The 27,107-nt window shown below is 42.9% G+C and overlaps 1 protein-coding gene across 1 annotated transcript in view; it reads right to left on the bottom strand.

Moving 5' to 3' along the window:
• Window positions 1-1,779: 1,779 nt before the first annotated feature.
• The window catches only part of LOC147886900 (protein HLB1-like), a 63,238-nt gene continuing 37,910 nt past the window's right edge, over window positions 1,780-27,107 (bottom strand). Inside the window, exons 12-14 of the mRNA XM_087394349.1 lie at window positions 6,183-6,302; window positions 5,843-6,043; window positions 1,780-2,479 (exon numbers count right to left, since the gene is read on the bottom strand). Of these exons, the coding sequence (XP_087250475.1) occupies window positions 2,369-2,479; window positions 5,843-6,043; window positions 6,183-6,302 (432 nt within the window). The 3' untranslated portion in view covers window positions 1,780-2,368. The remainder of the gene's footprint in view (window positions 2,480-5,842; window positions 6,044-6,182; window positions 6,303-27,107) is intronic.

Here is a 27,107-nt window from a genome sequence, read left to right as displayed (position 1 = left end):
ATCATATCAAAGATCAAGTTGACAATCAAATAACCACCACCATGACCCCACAACAATTTGGGATTTGAGTGAAAGCATGAAATATTATGCACACATATACATATATCCATTTAGTAAAGGAAAATCATTCCTTGTTTTTTAATGTATTGCACTCCACACAAGCAATGTGATCATTTCTATGCACAAGCGCACACAAATAATTGTGAGGAAGCTAAGCATAGAATTATTAAAAATCATGATGTTTTACTTCAATATTAGGAAATGAATATTGGAATTTCGGATTATTCATTTTCTTATGCACTAATCTTTTGACATTGAATCAAATAAACTATAAAGTTACATCATCTTTGGCATGCATGGACATCAATAAGCATAGAATGTTAGCCTCCTCACTGCATAGGTGACAACATACATGTCCATAAGGCGCATTCATGCCATTGTTGACAGGAGCCTATTTCCTTGTCAAAAGCATATCAAGGCGATGAGGAGAGAGAGAGACTCGTGCAACTGGGGGAGCCCATCTACGCGCCACCTCAAACATGCATGATACTCAATCGTCAATTCATCATAGTGTCCATTTCCAAACGTCTTTCTTCCTCCTCCAACGTCCATTTGCACAAGTGGGTGGCCTCATAAATGCAAAGATGCTCTTTCAAAGATGCCACGCCAATGTAAAGGTACCCTTCCTCTGGCCTAACTCAACCAACCTCGAATTCTAAGCCTAAGTCCGATGCGGCTCCAACTAAGGTCGACTGACGCGATGTTACAGGAGACGGACCTACCGGAGTCAAGTAGTCCGACAGGTCGAACTTGTCAAACACCGAACCACCTGCAAAAGAAGCTAGGAATGGTTGATCTGCCAAAGGGTGTGTCCAAGAAGTGCCAGCAGCCATCAAAGGAACAACATTTGGAATGCCATGGTCGTCAAAAAAGAGAAGGAATATCCGAGGACCACGGATGCGTGCCAATGCGTTAGGAGGGGGCCTTGAAGAAAGGTGGCTAGTACGTTGATGATGAATACAAGGTGGCTAGCAAGCCAATAGCATACAAGCACTCATGCATGTCGCCCATACTGAATAATGATCGGGAGCCAGAAACAATGGAGGGAGCATCGGAATCAATGTGACAAAGGGGCATGTAGGGTGAATGGAAGAAAGGGAGCACCATGGAGGGAGAGATCAGAGAGGCAAGATCTGGTCTGCTAGCATCTCGGATTGCGTGGAACCGCAGGCATCCAGCGCTCAATAGAGCGTCCTTGATCCACGGACAGATAAGCCTTGACCTTGTGTTCGTACCACTCAAATACGTGATTGACTTCCACCTGGAATTCCTCCCAAATATGCGACAAATTTATCAAATTATGAAAGCGTTGCTCGAAGCCGGTGGCTGGAGCAATGTGCAGGCAATGCTTTTTCTCATGCCCCGGTTGCTCACAAAATGAGCAAATTGAACAATCTTTGGATCGGTCATCTCCTGCTCACAATGATGACAGAGTTGCGAAAAGAGAATGTGAGAAAAATATTTAAAGGGAGTCGAAATCGGACTGCTGAAGAACCAAGGCGGAACGGGCTTGGTCAAAGATTAACGGGAGCATGTAACCTCATAGAGAAAATAATCCCTTTATTGACCAAGATTGGTGTCTTGGACATAACGCCTTAATTCAAGGAGACGGAACACATAACAAGGGGCTATTCTCGCAGCTAAACACTTTCCATAACAGATTGATCTCATTAATAGCACTCAAACAACATATCCGTAAGCAACAGGGTTCAAAATTAACAACAGTCTGGCCAGGAAGCAGAAAATCTCATACCAGAGATCCATTGTGCATAGTGCATAGCATCGCTGATGACGTAGGCAGTGCCCATAGCTGAGCAGAGCCACATAAAGAGCCTGTGCGGTTTGTATCTATGTCATACATAAGGGCATTTCATAAGCCAGGATGCGATTTATCATAAAAAGTTGATAACATAAGGAGTTCTTCAGAGCTTTAAGGACCCATTTTATTACCAGTGTCGTTTTGCATTGGATAGCATTACATGAATCAGAAGTGACGAGATGATGATTTTGTCTATATAGTATTCACGTTTGTGGACTCAACATGGGAACATGCAATTTGTCGAATTCCCACCCTTACCCTGTGCTCTTGTAGGAGAAAAACTTCCAGGTAAGTCATCCATTTGTGAAAAAGCTACGCCACGCATTTACTACAAAACTGTGCAAATACATATGAGGACCAGGAGAAAATTCTCTGATAAAAATGTGAAATCTTTGTTTCAGGATGGGGAATGCCCCCTAACGAGCAACAGAAAATACAGATACATGATCAACTATATTTGATCATCTTGGAACTGGTACATCAGCCTGGTTAGCCAGTTAGAATTCCAGCAAGGATATCACTGTGCCCCCGAACATAAACAGTGTATGCAAGGCGAATGGCATCCACCCAGCTGTCAACTGCTTCCCAAGTGTCTGCTATCTGTTTGAAACAAAGAAAGTCAGGAGAGGGGTTACAGAAGGAACGGAAAAAAATTGTGCACACAGCAAACAAGGGGGGAGGAAAAAGTTTGTAATTATCCAAACAAAAACTGAAAGCCTCCAGTTAACAGTTTTATAAAATTCCATGTCCAAAAGCACTGTATAACCTCCAAAACGCCTTAGGGCATGCCTAGCTAACACTAGCTCGTCCTTATACTAGGAAAAAACATATAAACTTCAAGCTTCCACGAAAACATTAACTCAAGCAGTGATGTGACTAGGCAAAGCAATTGCACAATGTATCCATTACAAAAGTTCAGGATAACCCAATTGCCAAGCCTCAACAATATGCACAGAGTGTTTTCCTGTTTAGTTTTAGCTCATCCTTGAGTACTAGAAAAAAACATATGAACTTCAAGCTTCCAGAAACAAACCACAGCTACACATGCAGATGATGTGAGAATGGGAAGCCACTGCACAACTCGGGATGTATCCACCATTACAAAAGTTCAGGACATCCCAACTGCCAAGCCTCACATAATATGTACAGAGTGTTTTGCAATTAGATAAACGTTGCAGATTCAGGGAAATCTGTTTGAAACAAAGAAAGTCAGGAGAGGGGTTACAGAAGGAACGGAAAAAAATTGTGCACACTGCAAACAAGGGGGGAGGAAAAAGTTTGTAATTATCCAAACAAAAACTGAAAGCCTCCAGTTAACAGTTTTATAAAATTCCATGTCCAAAAGCACTGCAAAACGCCTTAGGGCATGCCTAGCTAACACTAGCTCGTCCTTATACTAGGAAAAAACATATAAACTTCAAGCTTCCACGAAAACATCAACTCAAGCAGTGATGTGACTAGGCAAAGCAATTGCACAACTCAGGTTGTATCCATTACAAAAGTTCAGGATAACCCAATTGCCAAGCCTCAACAATATGCACAGAGTGTTTTCCTGTTTAGTTTTAGCTCATCCTTGAGTACTAGAAAAAAACATATGAACTTCAAGCTTCCAGAAACAAACCACAGCTACACATGCAGATGATGTGAGAATGGAAAGCCACTGCACAACTCGGGATGTATCCACCATTACAAAAGTTCAGGACATCCCAACTGCCAAGCCTCACATAATATGTACAGAGTGTTTTGCAATTAGATAAACGTTGCAGATTCAGGGAAAGGAGATGTAAAACTGAAAACTGTGTAACTTACATAGTCACCATTCAACCACACCATCATAAATTGTATTGAAATTAATATTCACAATTTGACCTCAATGGAGAGGGACCAACATCAATGCTCACAGAGATCAACACCAAGACAACCACATAACACAAACTTATCTTACGGTTTCTGGAACTCCATCAAATGACACATTGATTTTGAGGTCAAATAGTCACACATAGGAATTCCAGGTTGCATTTTCCATTTGTAACTTTGACAATTTATGTCAAGATTCAGCAATAGAAGCTATGAGAAAAACATACTTTTCATCAAATAAAAATAACCTCTGTCCTGTGGAGGGTTCAGGAACCGCTCTTCCTGGTCCAGGACCATCAGCACAATCTCCTCCCATGTGAGGGGCTGACTCTCCCATTGGTTGGTGATCAGAGAAGAACAGAAAGCTGAGTACTGAGAGGAGAGATGAAAAACCAACGTATTGGCCATGTCCTCTAACGATATCTCCATCCCGGCTTGAAGAACCTCCTGCTAAAGAGCCTGCAGCTTGTTGATGTGCTCATGAATCATTGAAGACTTAGCAAGATTCAGCACATGCATCTGCACTTCCAAGGAGACTCTCTTCATGGGGCTACACCCTATTGTATAGAGAGACCAATGCTCCCAAATCCTTCCGGCCAGCATCATGTGTTTTATGTGATAATGTGCTTGATCACTTGGGGCGCGCAACAGAGGAAGATGAAGGAGCATACATGGGCATTGACACAATCCCATAACTGTGCCAGGGTGTCCCGCTCCTTCTGTACTATCAGGACAAGGTCCTGCTTTTCCGGATCTGGCCTTGGAACTCCAGCTAAATTGAAATCATCCAAGTCATAAGACTGCAACACAGATCCATCATTACCTTCCAGATGCCATAATTGTCCCCATCCATCCAACGGTCCACTGGGGGAATATGGGGATCTTTACATGCTTTGGGCCATTTCAAGAAAATCTTCCATCTCCAGGGTCAAGGGACATGCTCTTGTGAAGAGAGGCTGGCTGGGGGGGGGGATTTGAAGAAGAGGCTTCTGTTACTTGCTAGGTGGCTGTCCTGCAGTGATGCCTCCTTCTAGGTGCCTCTCCTCATCCTGTATAGTCCACTCCTTTTCCAATGAGCGGCAAATACCTTCATTCCAGAGAGCTCTCTCCGTCCCCAAGGCTTCAAACTACCTTGTGCTCTGATACCATGTCAGAAATGCAGGGGAAATATGTGAAGGGAGAGAGAGCAGAAATGCTTAGAGAATGCAACACACGTCCTGAAACTTCTGCTTTATTTACTGGAAAAAAGCCGCTTGAAAATAGAGTACAACAAAGGGCAAACAGAGCCCAATTTATAGGAGGGGGGCACCTGCTTCTCGGTCTGTTTAGTCAGGCCGACTGGCCCAACTCAGCCTGGTGGGATGGTCTGTTAACCCAACTGCTTGTCGGGTATTTGGCTGGCCTGACTGGGTCCTCCAATGGCTGGCCATAACTAGCCTCTACCAGGCAATATCCAGTCCCCCAACCAGGCCCTGCATACAGCTTACATGCCCTGGCAAGAGCCCCCCAACTACTAGCAGAAAACCAGGGAGAGAAGAAGGAAAACTATACCATCCTCGGGTGGGCACACCCATATAAAAGCCCTCACTCCTTAAGGTACAGACCAAATCTCTCCCTTTCCAACCAGGACTCAATTCACTCCAAAAGATTTATACAAGGAGTCATCCTTAGACACAAGACATGGAAATGAATAAATGTTTCATTAATGTCCACAGAGCCCCATCAGGATCTAGCAACTCAAACCAAAGCAGGTTCCAAAATGCTGGTGTGTCTAAAATGTTCTTGATATCCCGTTCTGCAACTCAAAACTTTATTAATATGGAAATTTCATCCTCAAAGGCATGCGGCATGCTTTTGTTATGAAAAATTGGAATCTCAATTAAAACAATTAGCAGTGAAGTAGTGACATATAGAGGTGACCTTCCCATGGTTCCCCTGATATTGTTTCCCAACAGATTTCTTGCAAAGAACCTTTAACTTGCTCTCTTTACACACTTTCAACCCATGCAGTCAGGCATGGAAATACAAAGCTATGGAAATACAAAGCTTGCATAGATGTAAATAGAAAGCACAACACACACTCAAGAAGATACAGAAATAACTCACCAGGTATCGCGCACCAGAAGCAGTGTCAATACAAAATCCCCCACCTGAGGGTAGGCTCAGATCTGCACAGGGGGAAAGAAAGGCCAAATCTGCTATTTCAATCCTTAACGTAGGTTGCACATCTCCCGCAATACCACTACTTGCTGAAGCCATTCCACTGAACATGCTTGAAGGACTCTGGTTATGGCCATCCATTTCAACCTGCACACAGGGCTCCATAGTCCATACAAGTTTGAAGGCCGAATTGGAGGATTATACGATGTGTTTGATAGTTTAAATGAGGCATAAAAAACCAGGTCATGGATTGTTTTCAGTTAGTATACAATGAACTATGCTTTACCTGATAAAGGGCCTCATGATCAAGCACAAACAAGGTGCGTTTCCAATCACTGTGGGGAGCCAAAGAATTTCCACCTGGGGAAACTGTCAAATAGCCGGTCTTCAAATACGGCAATGGAAGCTGAGTAAATCATATAGCCAATGAACTAAATTAGTAGATCTCAAACAACAGCCTCCACACATGATACTCACTTTATAAAAACAGGCATACCACTAATACAACAGAACAAGTACATTGACTTGAAAAGGACCTTTTTTTTTAAAACACAGAGCAGATGATGATTAACTTCCATTGATCTATTTAGAACATGTCAAGGCACACTAGACACTGCTAAAGCCGAAATTTCCTCTTTAATGGTTAGGCAGGTTTTGCAAAGGGTATCTCTTGAAGAGAATCAAAAACCCTTAAATGAATTAATCCTTTTAAAGACAGATGGACCTTTTTTCCCCTTTGTTTTAAAGGACGGATTGATCTTCGCAAAAGTAATAAGTATTCCTATTGGGGAGTCTCCTCATGCTGCTATGAAATTGCAAAACCCCCCGCCCCCCTTTTTGTGCACACTCAATCCACCTTTCTCCTCATTCCTCCCAATCTCTTACAAATGATTCTCCTCTGCACCCTTGAGAAGGAAGGCAACACCCTTGTCACTCCTTGCCCTGTGGTAATCAGTAGAGGTGAGAAGAATGAACAGAGAATTCATTAGTCAAATCGATGAGAGGTTCCTATATGAAAAACAGACCAACCAACATACAGCAATCAATACGGATTCAAGCCATTGGTCCTTTAGGACTAGAGAAACCATCAAGTAAGACATTGTGTTTGCACCTCATAGAAAGACAGAAAGAAAGATTATTGACATCTTCGGAAGTCCAAGAAGCCCTACGAGACCAAATCAGATTGGTAGTGGAAAGAAGCACAAAAGGGAGATAGACTACAAGGGAGAAAGATGCTAAAGTTAAGAAGGTGCAACACAAAGGGAAAGGGGGCAGTGAAGGTGACGGAAAGAAGTGAGAAAAAGAGATGATAAGACTATAGCTGGAGGTCAGCTATATAAAGGAAAGTAGCAGGCAGTTAGGCAAGAATTGGTGGTACAATACACTAGGGAACATGGGGCGGTGGTAATAAGGGTAATAGGGGAAGGTCTAGGGGAGTTTTGTAAAGGGACATAAGGGCTTAGGGCGGTATTAAAGGAGAAAGGTGCAGTTAAGGGAGCAGTCAACGTTATCCACTAAAAAGAATGTGTTACACACACATGGAGAAAAATAGCGCTAGTCAGGATCTAGAGGTGTCTAGCACATCCCTAAGATTCTAATGTCAAGGCTGAAACTCAAACTCAATCTAGAGAAAGGAATACACTCCATTGCCCAAGAGTTACTCCCCTCTGAAGTCATCCATGAGTAATCTGAGATCCATGTGACCAGTGTCACTCCTAACTGGGGTGTAGAGTCTCTGACAGATATGCTCAAGGTCTCGGGCCCAACATCCTCCGGTCTCTGCAGGCTCTTCTCTTGTGAAGAAGAACTCTAAGATCTTCTATTTTTGGGTGCCACATCCTACAAAATGCTTAATGAGACTAGGTGATCTCATGTACAAAGAGTATGATGCATTGTCGATCAGGCTAGCGCCTTTCCGACTTCTCAGTCCGTGTGCTGTAGTAGTCAATTACCCAACTCATGTCCAGATATCCATGAGGAAACAATCGATGGCAAGATACATACACTACATGAAATGCTAGCAAGAAGCGCGTGAGAAAAATTTAGACTCTCCCTGCTAGTGTTTCAGGTATTGACCACTTTTATTACGTGAAAACCAAGAAAACTAGAAAATCTGAATTCAATCCTAATGATCACGGGCGATGGTGCTTGCTTGTACCACCCAACCAACCTCTGCGCGTAGCATGAACAAAAGATATCACGTTTTTTTCTTCCTACATGCTAACAACAGAGCCACAACTCCCTAGATGGTTCTACTTACCACATGTCAAAGTTCTGATTCTTGGTACACCATTTGGCACTCTCTTGAAGTACATTTATTACACTTACCCCTTGGCTTTCACATATATTTGGTGCACCTAAGCCCCTAGCCTTAGAACCACCTAGTCGAAACCATTTCGCCCTCACCAAGGACCTTGACATTAACTCCTTTGACCATATAAACAAAGCACAATAAATATATTACATAAGTCGTTCCTCTAAAGGAGAATGTCGAATGACCCTTCCAAGGTCATGTTACCTCAACTAGAGCATCACATTCCTTCCCTCTTCAAGCATCAGCGTCCTCGATGATGAAATCTGGGAATGCTCTCTACATCTAGTACACAGATTCCCAGGTAGCCATGCAACCAACACCATGTGTATTTTCCGCTTGCATACTTGTATTGTTCAGCGGTCCAGGATTCTTGTTGGTTTGCGCCCTGCATTATCCTCTATCTCCTGAAACAAGACAACACCTTCGATTTGTGAGTCACGTGGGTGCAAAAACTTCTTTAAACGAGAAACATGAAACACTAGGTGCACCTTACAACCCTGTGGTAATTCCAAGTTATAGGCCACCTCTCCTGCTCCCCAATCTGAACAACATAGTTCGGGGCACTAGGCACTTTTTGAGTTATTCCAACCGTAAATGGATTTGCTGGTCTAAAACCATAGTTCAGCTCGAATGGACTCATTCCTGTAGAGGAATGAATTTTCTATCATTGTAGGCAAATTCCAATAGTGGTAACCACTTGTCCCACGTATGTTGCCTCAATGAAACATGTGCTCTAAGCATATCCTCTGAAGTTTGGTTGAATATTTCCATCTGACCATCCATTCCAAGATGATCCCCACTACTCATTCCCAACTCAGTCCTTAGTGCCTCAAACACTGTAGTCCAAAAATGACTCGTAAATTTAGCATCCCTATTTCATACTATGGATCCGGGTAGTCCATGCAGACAAAATATATGTTTAATAAACAAATCTGCTACTTGCAGGACACTAACAGACTCCCTAGTCAGAATGACGTGAGCCATCTTGGTAAGACGATCAACCACCACAAGGATAGAATCATATCCACCTTGTGTCATAGGCAAACCAACTATAAAGTCAATGGAAATACTCTCCAATGGTATTTCCAAGGGCTGTAAAAGGCCAGGTGACTTCACCCACTCAGCCTTACTCACTTGACACGAAAAACGTCATGTCACAAATTCATGAATATGTCTTTTTATTTTTGGCCAAAAGAAATCTCGCTTCACGAGATCATATGTCTTCTTAACCCCTAGATGACTCACACACGGGCTATCACAGCAATGTTGAATGACCCTCTGCCTCAGATAATCCCGATTAGGTACTACACCTTGTCATTTCGTTTCAACATACCATCTGCTATGGCATATCTGGCCTAGGTTTGGCCTTTTCTGGATGCCAGGTCATCCTTTTCTCCGGGTTTAATCACATAAACCTTAGGCTAAAGGATCTGGATAAACTTGTTCACTTTTTGAGTTTCTCTAATCTCGGTTATTAGAGCACTCTCTAATACCATGAGACTCATATTATGCATAATGCGTGACAACACATCGGCAATTTTATTTTCCTTCCCTCTTCGGTACCGAAACGTCATGTTAAACTCCTACATGAGTTCTGCCCACCTAGGTTGGCGGCCTCCCAAGTCAAGTTCTTTACAAAAATGCTTCAGAGTATCATAATCTACATCTGTGTAGAACTCATGCCTCCAAGTTTTCAAAGCATAAATAACAGCGTACAATTCTAATTCATGAAATTTCGTTGAGAGGGAGAAAGCTTCTTGCTTTCAAAGGCTACTAGTCTTTCCTCTTAGAGAAGAACTGCTCCTATTGCAATGCCACTGGCATTGGTTTCTATGAAAAACGGTTTTTAGAGATCAGCAATTTTTAACACCGGACCAGAGACCACAGCCTTCTTTATGGCGTCAAAACTTTCTTGTTGATTCTATCCCCATACAAAAGGAACTTTATCTGAGGTCAAGTCAGCCTAAGGCGATACTATCTCAAAATATCCTTTGATATGCCATCGATAAAATTGGACAAATCCCAAGAATGATCACAAAGCGGTCAAACTCTGAGGAAAAGACCATGTCAATATCGCAGCCACTTTCTTTGGATCCATTTCCACCCCATCAAGAGAAATTATGAGTCCCAAATATTCAAGTCTTACCATGCACAGCACAGTTTTCTTTTTATTGGTCTGTCTCTCATGGTAGGTATCACCACAATATAAATATCCTAAGTCAAAGTACAGCTGGCCATTTATCTGATCATAATTAAAGAGTTTTTATATGTGTTAATTATGGTCAAAGAGTTCTTTTAATGGTCAAAGAATTGACTACGGTCAAAGATACTTGACTCTGGTCAAGTAAACCTGACTTCGGTCGAGGAGACTTAGTTCATTACTAAGAGGGTTAACTGCAGTTAACCAGAGAACCACAGAGCTGACTACGGTCCGGTCAGAGAGTGTTGACTTCGATCAACGAGACTTAGCATGCGCCAAGAGGGTTAACTACGGTTAACCAAGATGTGTCAACTTCAGTTGGAGAGTTGTGCCAACTTCGGTTAGAGAGACTTGACTATAATTAAGGCGCCTCGACCCTTGGTCAAAGCCTCTTAATTATAATAAAGAGTGTTGACTCCGGTCAACCAGAGAATAAATATATATTTTTATATTTGTTATGTGTGCACATGTGTTCAGTGGGGACACCCACCGTGACTAGAATTAGTCCACAATGTGTTATTTGCATGCAAAGCGCTAACAACGAATGGGTGCCATGGTGGTGCACTTTAATTAATTGTTGCACGTACTAGGAAGAGTTATTTTCCTAAGCGCTATGAGAGCCTAACAAGAGTCTAGGAGGCGGTTCGCGTGACCAAGTGTTTCGAAGACTCCAGAGTTGCCCTTAGTGGCATGTAATTAGGAAAGCAATGTAGAAATTGACAAGTGGCTTGTTGCCAAGAAGGGGAGCCTGAGAGCTCATGTAATTAAAATTCACGTTTGGATTATGTATGAACAGCTTCCACTCTGAACTCATGTACTCCATTTTCTTTCTGATGAATAAAAACCTTCGGGGGGGTCCAGCCCAACGATTGTCCTGGACCCTAGTGTATCTGTTGAGAGAGGGACAAAGGGAGAGAAAATGAGAGTGTCTTTGCTGTCTTTTACGAGGAGGATTTCATTGCTATCACCTATCCAGTGGGATTCACAAGATAGGGATGCACATCCAAGACAGAGAAGTGTGCAGCAAAATCAGCAAGAATTTGAGTAGATGGTACGCACTCGTATGCAAGAGATGGAAAATCTCAGAAGGGATCCAAGAGCTTAGCATTTGTTTCAAGTAGAAAATATGCCTAATGCAGCTTATGATGTGCCAATGCCAGAGGCACACTCTCGTGTACAACCAGAAAGAGAGATCTCATAGGAGACGGTCTCATAGAAGGAAGAGATCGAGGCAATATCACCGATCTCCCAATCCTTCACTGTCTACTTCGAGCTCGACTTCTATATCTTCTTCTTTATCAGATAAACCATCCAGGAAAAGAATGAAACACAAGAAGTCTAGGAAGAGTAAGTCTTCCAAAGAGACCAAGAAGTTTTCAGAATCCTCGAAGTTAAGAATGGTCAGTTTGCACTTGACAGCGACAACTAGTGCATGGTGGAGTGCACAGACCACAGATGGGTCAGCCCCAAAGAGGTGGAAGGACTTCAAGAAAGTCTTCTACCATCAGTTTATGCCTAAACAGTTTAGAGATCATGTTCTTCAAGATTGGGACAGTTTGCATATGGATGCAGGAGATACAGTGGATGTATACAACCAAAAGTTTTGGGATGCTTATTTGCAGGTTGCACCTTTCAAAAAGATCTCGCACCTTTCAAAAAGATCTCCAAAGGAACCCAAATGAGAATATACAGAGCAGGTCTCAGTCCAAGAATTCGGGCAGTAGTGAATGCTTTGGGGGCAAAGAACATTCAAGACCTTATGCATTCAGCTTCAATAGCTAGTCTTGTGCTGTTACCAGATCCATCCACGGTACTATCCTTGCATGCAGGACGTGCTGAAAGAAAGAAAACTGATTTTTCAAAATCAGAAAAGAAAGAGTATCCCAAGGTTGAAAAGAAAGGGTTTCAACCTCAAAAGCCGAGGGGTACTCAGTTTTCAAAGTCATATAAAGGCAAATCCCCATTCACTCCTGAACAGATAGCTGAATTCCGCAAAGATGGGAAATGCTTTAAGTGTGGGAAAGAGGGGCATATGGTTGCCCAGTGCCCTGAGAAGCCTTCGGGTTCTAAGGAGCAGAAAAAGCCACAAGTACCACCGAGGCCAATGGTGGAAGCAGTCCCAGATGTTTTGGGGAGTACCTCAGACCCAAAGGAAAAAGAGCTTTTGCTATCATGGGGAAAGATAAGAGATCAGCAAGCATTAATCCTATTTGATCTAGGGTCTACACACAATTTCATATCTGAAGATTAAGCCATGAGATTAGGGATAAAAACTGAAGAGCTAGGCAAAGCTCTTGATGCTGATCAAATGTTCCAAGGGAATCTAGTGCAAGTTACTCCTTTGATTGGAAAGCTTCGTGTCCATGTGGAGAGCTATGTAGATCAGGAGAACTTCTTAATCTCTCCTCTCAAGAAACATGATGTTGTACTTGGTACACCCTGGTTCCATTGAAAGTAACGATAGAATACCTTGAGAGGGTGCTGAGTTTTATCCATAGGAAAAACCAGCGTTTAGTTGCCAGGAATAAAGGAGAGACTATCCCCATTGTATCTGATGTTACATGTGGTAAAGCAATAAAGTCTACAATTTCCGCGTACATGGTTTTTGTAAAAGAAAAAGAGAATGATATGCATGCTGAAATGAGTGATGCAGACAAAGATAAATTTCAGTTTCTTGTAAACTTTAAAAATTGCTTTTCCGATGTTTTGTCACCCAAAGAGACCTGAAGATCATCAGATAGAGTTAATGCCTTGTAGTGAGCCACCAAATAGACCACCTTATAGAGTCAGTGCGACTCAGAGAGAGGAGATTATGGCTCAGGTGCAGGACTTTCTGTCTAAAGGGTTGATTCAGCCCAGTTCGTCTCCTTTTTGCTCAGCAATACTTCTAGTACATAAAAAAGATGGTTCTTTTCGAATGTGCATTGATTATCGTGCATTGAATAAGATGAAAATCAAAGATAAATTTCCGATACCACGCATAGATGATGTGCTTGACCAACTCAAAGGAGCAACAGTTTTCAGCAGGATAGACTTGAAGAGTGGCTGTCATCAAGTCAAGATACAACCACAAGATGTGCATAAGACAACTTTTCGCACTACATTCGGGTTGTATGAATACTTAGTGATGCCTTTTGGGTTGACAAATGCTCCAGCCACATTCAATAGAATGATGGATCGCATCTTCCGAAAGTACAGGCATTTCACAGGTACCTTCTTTGATGATATCCTAGTCTTTTCAAAGACAAAAGAAGAGCACAGAGAACATCTTGCTTTGGTATTTCAAGAACTTCAAAATCATCAACTTTTTGCCAATAGCAAGAAAAGTGAATTCTTTTTGGAAGAGATCCATTATCTGGGACATATAATATCCAAGAATGGTATACAGATGGATCCTCCAAAGATCCGAGTTATCCAAGAATGGCCTTAGTTGAAAACTGTGCATGAAGTCCGTAGTTTTTTGAGACTTTGCTCCTACTATAGGAGATTCATCAGGCATTTTGCTGATATCGCAGCTCCATTACATGACCTTACTAAGAAAAATGCAGCCTTCACATGGGGAATATCACAAAAGAAAGCATTCAATACACTCAAGGAGAAGTTGACTACAGAACCTATTCTTGTAGTCCCGAATCTTTATCAAGCCTTCAATGTTGATTGCGATGCTTGTGGAGAGTGTGTTGGGGCTGCATTACATCAGAATGGACATGTAGTAGCATACGAGAGCCGAAGATTGCGTGATGCTGAAAAATATCTGGGAATCTATGAAAAAGAATTGTTGGCTGTAGTTCATGCTGTGAACACATGGAAGCACTATTTTTTGGGTGCAGATTTTACTGTTAAGTCTAAGATATTTTCTAACTCAGACAAAACTTTCCGAGAAGCATATGAAATGGGCAAATATGCTGTCAATGTATCATTTTCAGATTGTCCATACCCCAGGAATTCGGAACAGAGTGACAGATGCCTTGTCCCGAAGATCCCAGGTCAACAATGTGACTATTGCTTATCATCACGACCTGGAAGGCATGAGGGAGCAATATGCTAATGATGCAGATTTTGGCGAGATTTTATACCAAATGCAAGAGGCAGTCCACCAGTCACTATTCCCTGAAAGATGGGTATCTAATAAAAGATGACTGCCTATGCATCACCCAGGAGATGAGGAAAAAGATTTTGGAGGAATGCCATGCACCTCCCTATGCTGGCCATAGAGGAATTACAGCAACAACTCTAGCACTAGAGAGGTATTTCTTTTGGCCAAGGATGCGGAAAGATATACATCAGTTTGTTACTGAATGCCTTACGTGTTAGAAAGTGAAGTATGATAAACAGAAGGCACCTGGCCTACTTATGCCTCTTCCCGTGCCTCAAGCACCGTGCAAAAGTATTACAATGGACTTCAGTTTTTATTTACCAAGATCAAAGTCAGGGAATGATGGGATTTGGACTATCATTGATAGATTCAGCAAGCAAGCTCATTTCATTCCGGTTCACAAAACCATAAAGGCACATCATATGGCTAAGCTTTTCATGGCACAGATCTTTAAGCATCATGATATGCCTAAGTCCATTGTCAGTGATCGAGATCCCATAATGACCAGTCTATTCTAGAGAGCTTTATTTGATAATATGGAGACGAATCTGAATTTTTCTTCTTCTTTCCAGCCCCAGACAGATGGTCAAAGCGAAGTAGCAAATTCTACAACATTGGATATGCTGAAATGCTACGTGGGTGACCAAGGTTCAAACTAGGAAAAGTACCTACCATTGGTAGAGTTTGTTTACAATAATACAGTACACAGCTCTACAGGGAAAGCCCCCTTTGAGGTCATTTATGGGAAGGTGATTTTGCCACCTATCCTGAGGACCAAGGATGAAATATTTGCAGCTGATCAGTTTGTGAGAGACCTCCAGACAGTTTACAGCCAAGTCCGGACAGCAATTGAAAGGTCTCAAGAGAAGCATAAAAGAGGTGTAGATAAGCATAGGAGACAGTTAAATCTCAAGAAAGGGGATTGGGTACTTCTGAAGTTCGAGAAAGCTAGGCTCCGTAAGTTTAAAGGCAAACAGAAAGTGTATGCAAAGTTATCTTCTAGATATTATGGCCCTTTCAGGGTTACAGAAAGAATAAATGAGGTTGCATACAGGTTGGCATTGCCAGAGCATTGGAGGATTCACAATGCATTCCATGTGAGTCTTCTAAAGAAATTTCAGGGGCCAAAGCCTCCAGGAGCGATATCAGAGGATCCACCATAAGTGGATGAGCTGGAAGAGGTCCTTCAGCCAGAACAGATTGTGTACCATACTGTACGCAAAGGCCCTCAAGGCAAGGAGTTTTACAGGTATCTTGTAAAATTCAAGAATTATACGACATTAGATGCCAAGTGAATGGATGAAGACATGTTGTCCGATCATCCACAGCTTCTGGATGTTTACAAGGAAGCTTTTCAATTGAGGTCAACTGAAAAGAAGCCGAGGGGATGTCACCACAATGTAAATATCCCAAGTCAAAGTATAGTTGACCATTTATCTGATCATAATTAAAGAGTTTTAATATGTGTTAATTATGGTCAAAGATACTTGACTCTGGTCAAGTAAACCTGACTTCGGCCGAGGAGACTTGGTTCATTACCAAGAGGGTTAACTGTGGTTAACCAGAGAACCACAGAGCTGACTACGGTTACAGAGTGTTGACTTCAGTCAACGAGACTTGGCATGTGCCAAGAGGGTTAACTACAGTTAACCAAGATGTGTCAACTTCGGTTGGAGAGACTTGACTATAATCAAGGCACCTCGACCCTTGGTCAAAGCCTCTTAATTATAATCAAGAGTGTTGACTCCGATCAACCAGAGAATAAATAAATATTTTTAAATTTCTTATGTGTACACGTGTTCAATGGGGATGCCCACCGTGACTAGAATTAGTCCACAGTGTGTTATTTGCATGCAAAGTGCTAACAATTAATGGGTGCCATGGTGGTGCACTTTAATTAATTGTTGCAGGTTCTAGCAAGAGTTATTTTCCCAAGCGCTACGGGAGCCTAACAAGAATCTAGGAGGCAATTCGCATGACCAAGGTTTCGAAGACTCTAGAGTTGCCCTTAGTGGCATGTAATTAGGAAAGTAATGTAGAAATTGACAAGTGGCTTGTTGCCAAGAAGGGAAGCCTGAGAGCTCATGTAATTAAAATTCACGTTTGGATTCAGTATGAACAGCTTCCGCGCTGAACTCATGTACTCCATTTTCTTTCTGATGAACAAAAACCTTTGGGGGGTCCCAGCCCGACGATTGTCCTGGGCCCTAGTGTATCTGTTAAGAGAGGGAGAGAAAACGAGAGTGTCTTTGCTGTCTTTTATGAGGAGGATTTCAGTAGGCGATAGTAAAGGTTCCCACTATGAATTCTAAAAAGATTCTCTCCACCATTTTCTCCCTCTTTTTCTCGATTTCTATTTTAAGGCGCTCTCATGATGCAGCAGCCTCCAACTCCTTTTGGGCAAGCCTTATGAATGACCAAAGTTGTTCACATTGTATAGATACATACCAGATTTCCTCAAAGTATTGAACACTTTTTAAGTGTTCATGATGGTCAACAATACTTTTGTTGAAAACAAGGATATCGTCAATAGAATGTACTACAAACTTCCTGATATACGAGCGTAGTAAATCGTTCAGAAGCATGACGAATGTAGTTGGAGCATTGGTAAGTCCAAACGGCATTACCAAAAACTCGTAATGTCCAAACCTACTTCTAAAAGCGGTTTAATGCACATCCTCGGCTATAATCCGGATCTGATAGTAGCCATACTTAAGATCTATCTTGCTAAAAATTATGGCTTCATGTAATACATCTAACAAGTCGTCGATGCGAACCATCAGATACCTATGCTTAACAATGATATTGTTCAGTGCTCTGTAATATAAGACAAAAAGTATCATCTTTATTCTTCGACAATATCACTTACTAAGCAAAAGGTAAGAAACTTATTGAATCTGTCCCAGCTTGAGGTATTCTTTCAATTGCCTTCATACCTCAGCCTCTTCAGTAAAACTCGGTCTATAGGGAGGCCTCTTTACAGGTTTTGCCCCTGGGATAAGTTCAATATTATGTTGAACATTCCGCTTTGGAGGCAAACCATGAGGCAAGTCATCCCTAAAATAATCAAAGCCTCCGCAAACAGATCAACCGATTTGGCCATGTCCCCATCTTGGGTAGTATCGGTGCTAGTCGACGGTCCATCAATTGACTCTACTGATTCTGTACAAAAAAACAAAAATTCTTCCTGAGTTTTTCGAACTTCTATTATGGAAACTAAGGATCCCTGAGGCAAATCTTTCTCACCTCGTAAGACATATAGCACCTCGTTCATCTTGAATTGATAAATGTGCTTTTTCCTATCAATGGCTAGATTCTTCTCAGAATGCTAAGCCTTTCCCAAGGCTATATCTGCGTGAGCAAGTCTGGTCAGTCCTGAATCCGAAGTTCCAACTCTGTACCCCTTTGGTCCCATACTTCAGTTGAACTTCCATCTGCCATCCTGACCGTATATGCATAGTCAGATGGACTAGCCCTTAATTTCAGCCTCTTTACGAGCTTGGAGTTAAACATTGTGCGTGACGCTGAGACAAAAAACACAATGACGTCATGATCGCCCACTTTTCCTTTCATCTTAATCCACTCCATATCACTAAAAGTTGTATACCCCATTGTTGCGGGCTTAAATAGGATATTATCAGGTGTATTGTTTACTAACTTAGCAACAAACACACACAATAAAACAGGTACTGACCTCTGAGAAGATCCCGATATCTAAATCTGCATATGGTCAGCTCTTGGACTTCCCTCCATTTCTACGTCGCACTCTGAGATCACCATCTCAGCCATCTGACGATCCTTGTTTCGTGAATACTGACGAGGCTGAAGGCATCCAAAACACAAGCCTTCTTTGTTAGAATTATAGATATAATTCAGCAGTGACCAATGTAATTTAATAAGCTAGTTAGGGGCACTTTTTCCTCTTTAAGAGGTTTTTCCCTCTAACCGCAGTTAGTTCACTAACTATGGTTAGTGACTACTAAGGTTTTGTCACTAGGACAAAACCTTATCTCTCACTCATTGAGTTGTACTCTACACACTCTTCTATTGCAACTCAGCTTTCAGCTCTCACTCTCTTGCTCTCTCTCACTCTCCATCCTCTCACATTTGGTATCAGAGCATTAGATCTAGCTCCCTACGACTTCCCCGTTGAGCTCCAACTGCAAACCCACGCTTCGCTGCTACACCTCATCCGTACAGTCCGTACGACTGTACGGAATCTGTACTTGATCCCTGCACTTCCGTACCTGCCGTACTGCTCGCCGCACATCGCGTACCGTACCTGCTCGCCGTACATCACGTACCGTACTTGCTCGTCCGTACATCGCGCACCGTACCTGCTCGTCGTACATCGCGTACCGTATCTGCTTGCCATACATCCCGTACCGTACATATTCGCCGTACAGTGCCATACCTGTTCGTCGTACTGTGCCGTACCAACCGTACATTACTTCCGTACTGTCATTCAGAGATGATTACAACCACTTTGAATTCTCTTCCTGAGTCTTATCTCAGGTTTCATACCTCGCTGAACTTATCATTGAGGGGGGGTGCAAATCCTCTCACTTTTCATGAGTTGATAGGACTTCTGCTTTAGGAAGAGCAGACCAAGAAAAATTTGGCTTCACGTGCAGGTGAACAAGCCATGCTCTCAAAGTTTAAATCAAAAACAAGGGACAGGCAAAGACATCAGTAAATCAGCCTTCCAGTGGGTCAGGACAGCCTTCACAAAAGGCTAAAAATGATGCAAGTAAGCCCAAGAAGAAGGGTTTTTGTCACTACTGCAAAAAGCCAGGTCATCACATAGCGGAATGCAAGAAAAGGCTTGCAAAAGAGAAGAAAAAGAGCTCCGGTATGGCTGTTTCAGATTCAGCTCCTCATGCATCTAACAGTGGGGATGCTGCAGCCAACTTTGTTGGACAGGATTATGCCTTTTTATCTTGCATTTCAGATTCTAGGCTCACTGTTCCAGATGCTCAGGATAGTACAGCCACTTGCAGTGATGATACATATGCATTTTTGACTTGCAGTTATGACTCTTCTACGGATGCATCTGCTTTCAGTGTCAATGAAACACTGAACACTTGGTATTTTGACAGTGGTGCATCCAAGCACATCACTTCTAGGAAGTGTCTTTTTACTTCCTTGCATCCACCTCCCGTTGGTAAGAAAGTCACTTGTGCCAACAACTCATCATATTCAGTACGTGGCACAGGAGATGTTGGGCTCACTGCCATTGATGGCTCAATTTTCAGACTTTCAGATGTCTTATATGTGCCTGGTATAACCAAAAATCTTCTTTCAGTGACCACTCTTAACAGAGGTGGATTTCAGGTCATCTTTGAGGATGACAAATGTGCTGTCCGAGACAGGGAAGATGACTATGCCTTAAGGTTATCTGGTACTCTGCTGCGTGGGCTCTTTCAGCTTGATCTTTTTGAGAAAAGAGCAGCCCATGCTCTTGCAGATTCTACCCCTACAGCTGCCATGCAGAATGCAGAATTATGGCATGCCCGATATGGCCACATGCATTACAACAGCTTGATGACACTTCAGAAGTATTCCATGGTTGATGCATTGCCACCTCTTGAGATACCTCCTCCACATGCCTGTGAAGGATGCATTTTGGGCAAGATGCATCGATTTCCCTTCAAGAAGGATGGTTCAGTTAAAGCTGTCCGCAAATTACAGCTTATACACAGTGATGTCTGTGGTCCCATGAGGACTCCATCATTGGGTGGTCATCTCTACTTCGTTACATTTATTGATGATTACTCCAATTTCACTTGGGTTTTTGGGCTGAAACACAAATTAGAAGTATTCACGGTGTTTAAACACTTTTCAGCCATGGTTGAAAATGAAACCGGACTCAAGATACAAACATTGCGCACATATAGAGGTGGGGAATACTTGTTTGCAAAATTTGATGCTTTTCTGAAAGGCAAAGGTATTGTGCATCAGCTCACAGTCGGGCTGACCCCTCAGCAAAATGGTAAAGCTGAGAGGAAAAATAGAACTCTCATAAAGATGGACAGATGTATGCTGAAAAGCAAACACATGCCTCACAAATTCTAGCTTGAGGGTTTGATGTGTGCCAATTACATTCTGAATCGGGCTCCCACTAAGGTTTTAAAAACAAAACTCCTTATGAGGTCTGGAATGATAGAAAGCCTTTAGTGGATCACTTCCGAGTCTTTGGATGCCTTGCTTATGCTCATGTGCCAGTTGAATTTAGGCACAAATTGTCAGATAAAGCCATTAAGTGCATATTTGTTGGGTACAGTGCAGAAAGCAAGGGGTACCGTCTCTACAATCCTGCTACACGCAAGATCATAGTCAGTAGAGATGTGATATTTTCTGAAAATTCAGCTCACACTCAGGCTGAATTTCAAATGCCTTCTTCTTCACAGGGTGTCTTTGAGGGGTTGCAACCCATTGCCTTGGGTTCCCCTGCTGATTTTTCTGATGCAAATCAGAATTTACAGCAACCTCCAGATGCTTTAGTTCCGCCACAGGATGTCTTGCCTCCGCCACAGGCAATGGAACAGGTGGTGCAGCAAGAAATTGCAGACATACATGCAGCAAAAACAGTCCCAAACTGGCTGTTACAGACTCTCAGGGAGAGTAAAATTGATGCTCCGTTACCTGGCACGACTCGCAGTGCAGCAAGGCACATGGAAGGTGCTAATTCAGTGGAATCAGCATATGCAGGTACTCTTCTTGATGAGGAGGAGCCTGCCACATTCGAAGAGGCAAAGGACAATGTGCATTGGATGAATGCCATGCACGATGAGTTGTAGTCCATTGCAAAAAATCAGACTTGGAATGTTGTAGACTTGCCACCGGGTAAACATGCCATTGGCACACGATGGGTTTTCAAGGTCAAATGGAAGCCATATGGCTCCATTGACAGATATAAGGCAAGGCTGGTTGCTAAAGGCTATGCTCAGAAAAAGGGCATAGATTATGAGGAGACATTCGCTCCTACATCCCGGATGACCACCATCCGATCAGTTATTGCAATGGCTGCACATTTTGAGTGGAATGTTCATCAGTTGGACATAAAAACAACCTTCTTAAATGGGGACTTGCTAGAAGAGGTGTATGTCAAAAAACCTCCGGGCTTTGAAATTACAGCAAATGCACTTCAAGTATGCAAGCTCAACAAAGCTTTATATGGGCTGAAACAGGCCCCTCGTGCCCCCCATCTATCTTGATGTAAAGGGTGCTCTCAGTAGGACTATTGTGCAGCCCCTTGCTGGTCAAAAAGGCATGGATCTTGGCATACCATGCACGAGGGGCCTGTTTCAGCCCATATAAAGCTTTGTTGAGCTTGCATACTTGAAGTGCATTTGCTGTAATTTCAAAGCCCGAAGGTTGTTTGACATACACCTCTTCCAGCTTTGAAATCTGCAATTTTGTCTTCATTGGACCTTGTGAGCAGTAAGTCATCGACATAAAGAAGGATGACTAAAATTTCCCCCCCATCTATCTTGATGTAGAGGGTGCTCTCAGTAGGACTATTGTGCAGCCCCTTGCTGGTCAAAAAGGCATGCTCTGACAATTGGTTCGAAATTTCCTTTGGGCAAGATCGGACAGCATGTGGATTCATCCTTCTTTATGTCGATGACTTACTGCTCACAAGGTCCAATGAAGACAAAATTGCAGATTTCAAAGCTGATTTGCAAACCAACTTTGACATGTCAGATTTGGGGCTGCTTCACTTTTATTTGGGGATCCAGTTCTCTCATGAGAGACGTGGCACTGTTATGTCTCAGTCCAATTATGTTCAGAAACTCTTGGACAGATTTAACATGCATGATTATAAGCCCATAGCCACTCCCATGGAGCCGGGGCTGAAACTCACAATGCATGATGCAGGAGAATTAGTTGATGCCACACTTTACAGTCAGGCTGTTGGATGCCTCATATATCTCTGCAACACTAGACCTGATATTCAGTTTGTAGTATCTCAGGTGAGCAGGTACATGCACAGCCCAAAAACTATGCATTGGCAGGCAGTTAAGCGCATCTTCCATTATTTGCAGGGCATCAAGTCTTTTGGCTTGCTATTTCCCAAGGGGGGTGACTTGCAGATGCATGCCTACAGTGATTCAGATTGGGCTGGTATTATGACACTAGGCAGTCCACTAGTGGCAATTGTTTCTTTTTGGGTAAATCTTGCATTTCCTAGCTGAGCAAGAAACAATCTACAGTGGCTACCTCATCCTGTGAAGCTAAGTACAGGGCAGCTTTCACATCAACAGTTGAATGTGTCTGGCTGCGACGTCTATTTGCTGATCTTCATCTGTCTTTGGAGGGTCCTTCTCCAATTCTCACTGATAGTCAGAGTGCCATTGCAGTGGCAAAGAATCCAGTGTTTCATGCTCGCACGAAGCACATTGAGGTTCACTATCACTACGTCAGAGAGAAGTTGCATGCAGGAGAGATCAGTATGATCTTTGTGTCCACACATGACAACGTTGCAGATATTTTCACCAAAGCACTACCACGTGAAAAGTTTGAGGCATTTCGCAGTGCCCTGAACTTATATCCGTTTGGTGATTGATCAGCCTTGTACATGACATTGGCACTGCAGGGGGGTGTTAGAATTATAGATATAAGTCAGCGTAATTTAATAAGCTAGTTAGGGGCACTTTTCCCTCTTTAAGAGGTTTTTTCCCCTAACCGCAGTTAGTTCACTAACTATGGTTAGTGACTACTAAGGTTTTGTCACTAGGACAAAACCTTATCTCTCACTCATTGAGTTGTACTCTACACACTCTTCTATTGCAACTCAGCTTTCAGCTTCCAACCTTTCAGCTCTCACTCTCTTGCTCTCTCTCACTCTCCATCCTCTCACATTCTCTCCTCGCTTTCTCTTTTTGATCTGGGGTCAAAGAAGGTTTTGACCAAGCCTTGGCTGCCATTTGAGTTACTTTTCTTTTCACCCCTATGGTGGTACTTGGTTTCGAAGGAGTCTCTATTGGCTTTGCTTGCTTGGCTTGGCCACTAGCCTGTGAGACACTCCCTTTACTAACCCACTTCTTCTTGAACCCACTCTTTTTCAGGTACTCATACCGAATCCCAGCTTGCATAAACCCACTTGGCTTGTTACCTTTGGTATCCTCATAGTTCAATGCTATGATGATTGCTTCATCTAGAGAGTTCCGGTACTTAGCTAGAACTTCCAACTTGAATTTATCATTCAATCCGAAAATAAAATCCTTTACTTATACCAACTGCAAAAGAGATTGATAAACTTTCATTACACATTCTCTAAATTTATTAGTGTATTCAGCCACTGACAAATTTCTCTGACGAAGTTTTATGTATTCATCCCAAGCTCAGGATGCTTCGTCAGGAGGTAAGAAATGTTTTCTAAATTCTTTTCTAAACCCCTCCCAGGTAGTGGATGCCACCCCATCCCTTTGCTGTTTAATCCACCATGCCTCATTGAACATATGCGTGGCCTTGCGGATTTTCTTCATGTTATTCCCGATTTCACAAATGGCAAAAGCCTCTTCCCACTTGTGCAACTAGGCTTCTATGACATCAGAGCTACGATCAGTCATCCAACCAGAATACTTTTCTGGTCTATAATTGGCAATATTAGGTATCTTAGCCCTCCAGGGTTCGACCGTATGAACATTGGTTTCAAGCTCCATTGGATCTTTTCCTTTATCCTCCGAGATGGTCTTGTAGACATACTATGAACCATTTTTCTAAGTTTGGATTGCCCTAGTTTGCTTGCAGTTGTTGAGTCAAAATCTATTGTAAAGCATCCTCTAGTAAAGCAATCCTACCTGATAGTGTGTGGCCCGCTAGGCACGACACCTGTTGGATCGGCCGGACTCCCGATTCTACGGGATCCACCCTAGAGGCCTCTTCTTCAACCTCCATTGCTATAGCTTTGCCTTTATCCATAGTCTTAGATCTAAAAGGTTTAACTTTGTCTAGATTGGTTGGGTTTTTTGTTTTTACAGTGTCTCAAATCTGAAATTCAAAGTGCATGCACCAACTCCAAAAACCCTCCTATGCAGGTATAATCCCAAATACTTACAAACAACCAAACTATCAGAACAACTTCCCAAATCACAACTGCAATCTGCCAACTCGAAAATATATGCAATACTAAACCATTGAAAATAACCAAACCCACACTTTAAACACTCAAGGAAATTCCAGAACCTAAACAAACCAAGTGCTTAAAAAAATAGAGAGCTCCTTGGTCCAAACTTCTGTGTACAACGCTCCCCAATGGCTTTAATTTGACGCCAAGTCCCATTGTGACAGCAAAGCCCACTTAAAAGCAACTCCAAACTAGTTTTCCATCAAGTTTCATCCAATTCCGTCAATGTATGGACGGAAAAACGGGATTCCGACTATGATCGATGGAAATTCCCAAACCCGACAAAAGCATCTACTTAACCCCTCTGTATGAGATCCACCAGACTGTCCACAAGCGTTGGGCACATATGAAGATGAACCTAAGGTCAACTTGACGAAACGGTGAACCACGTGGACATTGCTTGGGTTGGACACTACCAATTGCAACGATGCCCTTCACAAGCTCACAAAGTATACAGATCCAACTACAAATGTCAGGCAGCGCTTTGCTTGCAATCAAAAATTCCCGTGTGCGCCCAACGCCTCAGCCTGCCATTTTTAAAGCTCTCGGGTGATCAAGAACCCACTTTCTTCCTAGTGCGGTGCACTGTTGTATCTACTATCCCCGCCCCTCTTCTTCCGCTTGAGCTTCGTGTAAGTGGCTTCCCTACGAGACACCGTCTAACCAAATATTTCCTACCCATGCCACTCTCCTCAATCATATCGGGATCTCCAAACGTTTTCATGCCCTCGACATCATCTGGACACGGCATACAGAGTTTTTTTCCATGGCATCTTTAATGCAATTCATCTCTAGTCATCCAGGCACAAACACCATCAAAGACTGCTCAGATTTATTTGCATATCATATTAACATCATTGCGTTTTGAGCTTGAGGGGAGACTACAAGGTGCCCTTGGGAGAAAGGTTGGTCCAAGATTCCTATCGAGAGGGAAGTCCACAAAGGAATGGGGTCTATCCCCTAGGAGGTGACACCTCTTCTACCTACAGAAGGACATGCCACAGGAAGGTGGCCCATAGCCTACAGCATAGGCACTACCTTGGTAGGCCTAAGACCTCCAATTGCTAACAAATCAATTCGCCACTCAAGGTCTCTAGCATCACCTCCTCAGGAAGGTCCTCCACAATCAAGCATATCTTTGGTAGTCCATTGTTAGAGAGCAGTGAAGCCCACTATCATAGGGACCTCAAAAACTATACCAAAACATGCACCAATGCATATGGGCAAGTCATGGTAGGGCTCTACTCTACCAAGGCCCAAGTAATCTCAAGCAAGGTAAGCTACAAAAGAGAGACTTCCTTTCGTAAATGGTGACCACCCAAACCTCGCAACCCTCAAGCGTAAACTTGCCTAACCCAATCTCGAAGCTAGAGTCATAAGGCAAGAGATCAAGAATGCATCCCACTCTCGCTCTATCCTATAGTGACCTAGGGGGTGCCGGGGGGGGTGGAAGTGCCTAGGTACTCCAAGGGGTCTAGGGTCAGTACGACTCTCCTAGGTCTATGGGCGGAGTCAAAGCAGCCTAAGCCGCCTAATAGCAACACAAAGGCTCTGGCTAAGAAAAGGCCCTTCAAGGGGCATCAAAACAGGACAAGGTTGGTGACAAGGGCCACAAACAGCCCCAACAAAGCCCAAGGTATGGCTGAATGAATGAGGGGCCTGGCCCAAACAAGTCACCATTGGAGCTAACCAGCCAGTCCAAGGGCTGGTAAAATAAAAACCAGAAGGGAGGGGATGGAAAGCTAGGAGAGAGAGGCTGAACCAAAAATGGGCAGAAGATTGGGAAAGAAGGTGGGATGAGGAAGAAAGAGGTGGTAGAAAAGAGAAGAAAGCGGAAGAGGAGGAGGGGCAGCAAGGCACAAGGCGAAGGAGGGAGGTGGGCGGGAAGAAGAATGGGGGCAGGAGGAGTACAGGTTGTTGTAGGTTAATTTTAGGGCCTAGATGGTTATAACTTAGGGCCTAGATTGGCATGTTCTCGCATACATTCCTTATGGATGGAAGGGATAGGGCCACTTGGTACCATTACACTGGTCAGCTGTGGGTGGCTTTGCCGCATGTCAGGTGGGCATGCACCCTCCACTCCACATGCTCTAGGGCAGCAATCCAGTGAGATCTTACATCGATCCACGTGGTTTGATGTGTACTGATTGGGCAAATTGTGTTAGTGCTACAAAGGGTGGGCTGAAATCCTAGCTTCTATATGAAGCCGCAGGTGGCTTGTCCCTCACACCTCATGTTATGGGTTTTCTTATATGGATCACTGTGTGTACACAGCCATTAGCTGCTGCAGTTTCCAGCATGTGCACCCTCCATCACTAGGAGAGTATTGTATCCAGTGATTGCCATTTCATATTCTACAGTAATTTATTTGTCTCTGCATTTTTTATCTACCTGTACTTGAGTGTGAAGGGCACCACAAAATCATAGACATTCACCCTTCTCTTCTTTCTGTAATTGTGGTGTTTGTGC

Source organism: Dipteris shenzhenensis, chromosome 23, assembly GCF_047967505.1.
Source record: "Dipteris shenzhenensis isolate YYH24624 ecotype China chromosome 23, Dip_SZ_1.0, whole genome shotgun sequence".
Taxonomy (NCBI): domain Eukaryota; kingdom Viridiplantae; phylum Streptophyta; class Polypodiopsida; order Gleicheniales; family Dipteridaceae; genus Dipteris; species Dipteris shenzhenensis.
Note: the sequence above shows the minus strand (reverse complement) of the source record. Positions and strands in the feature narration are given on the sequence as shown.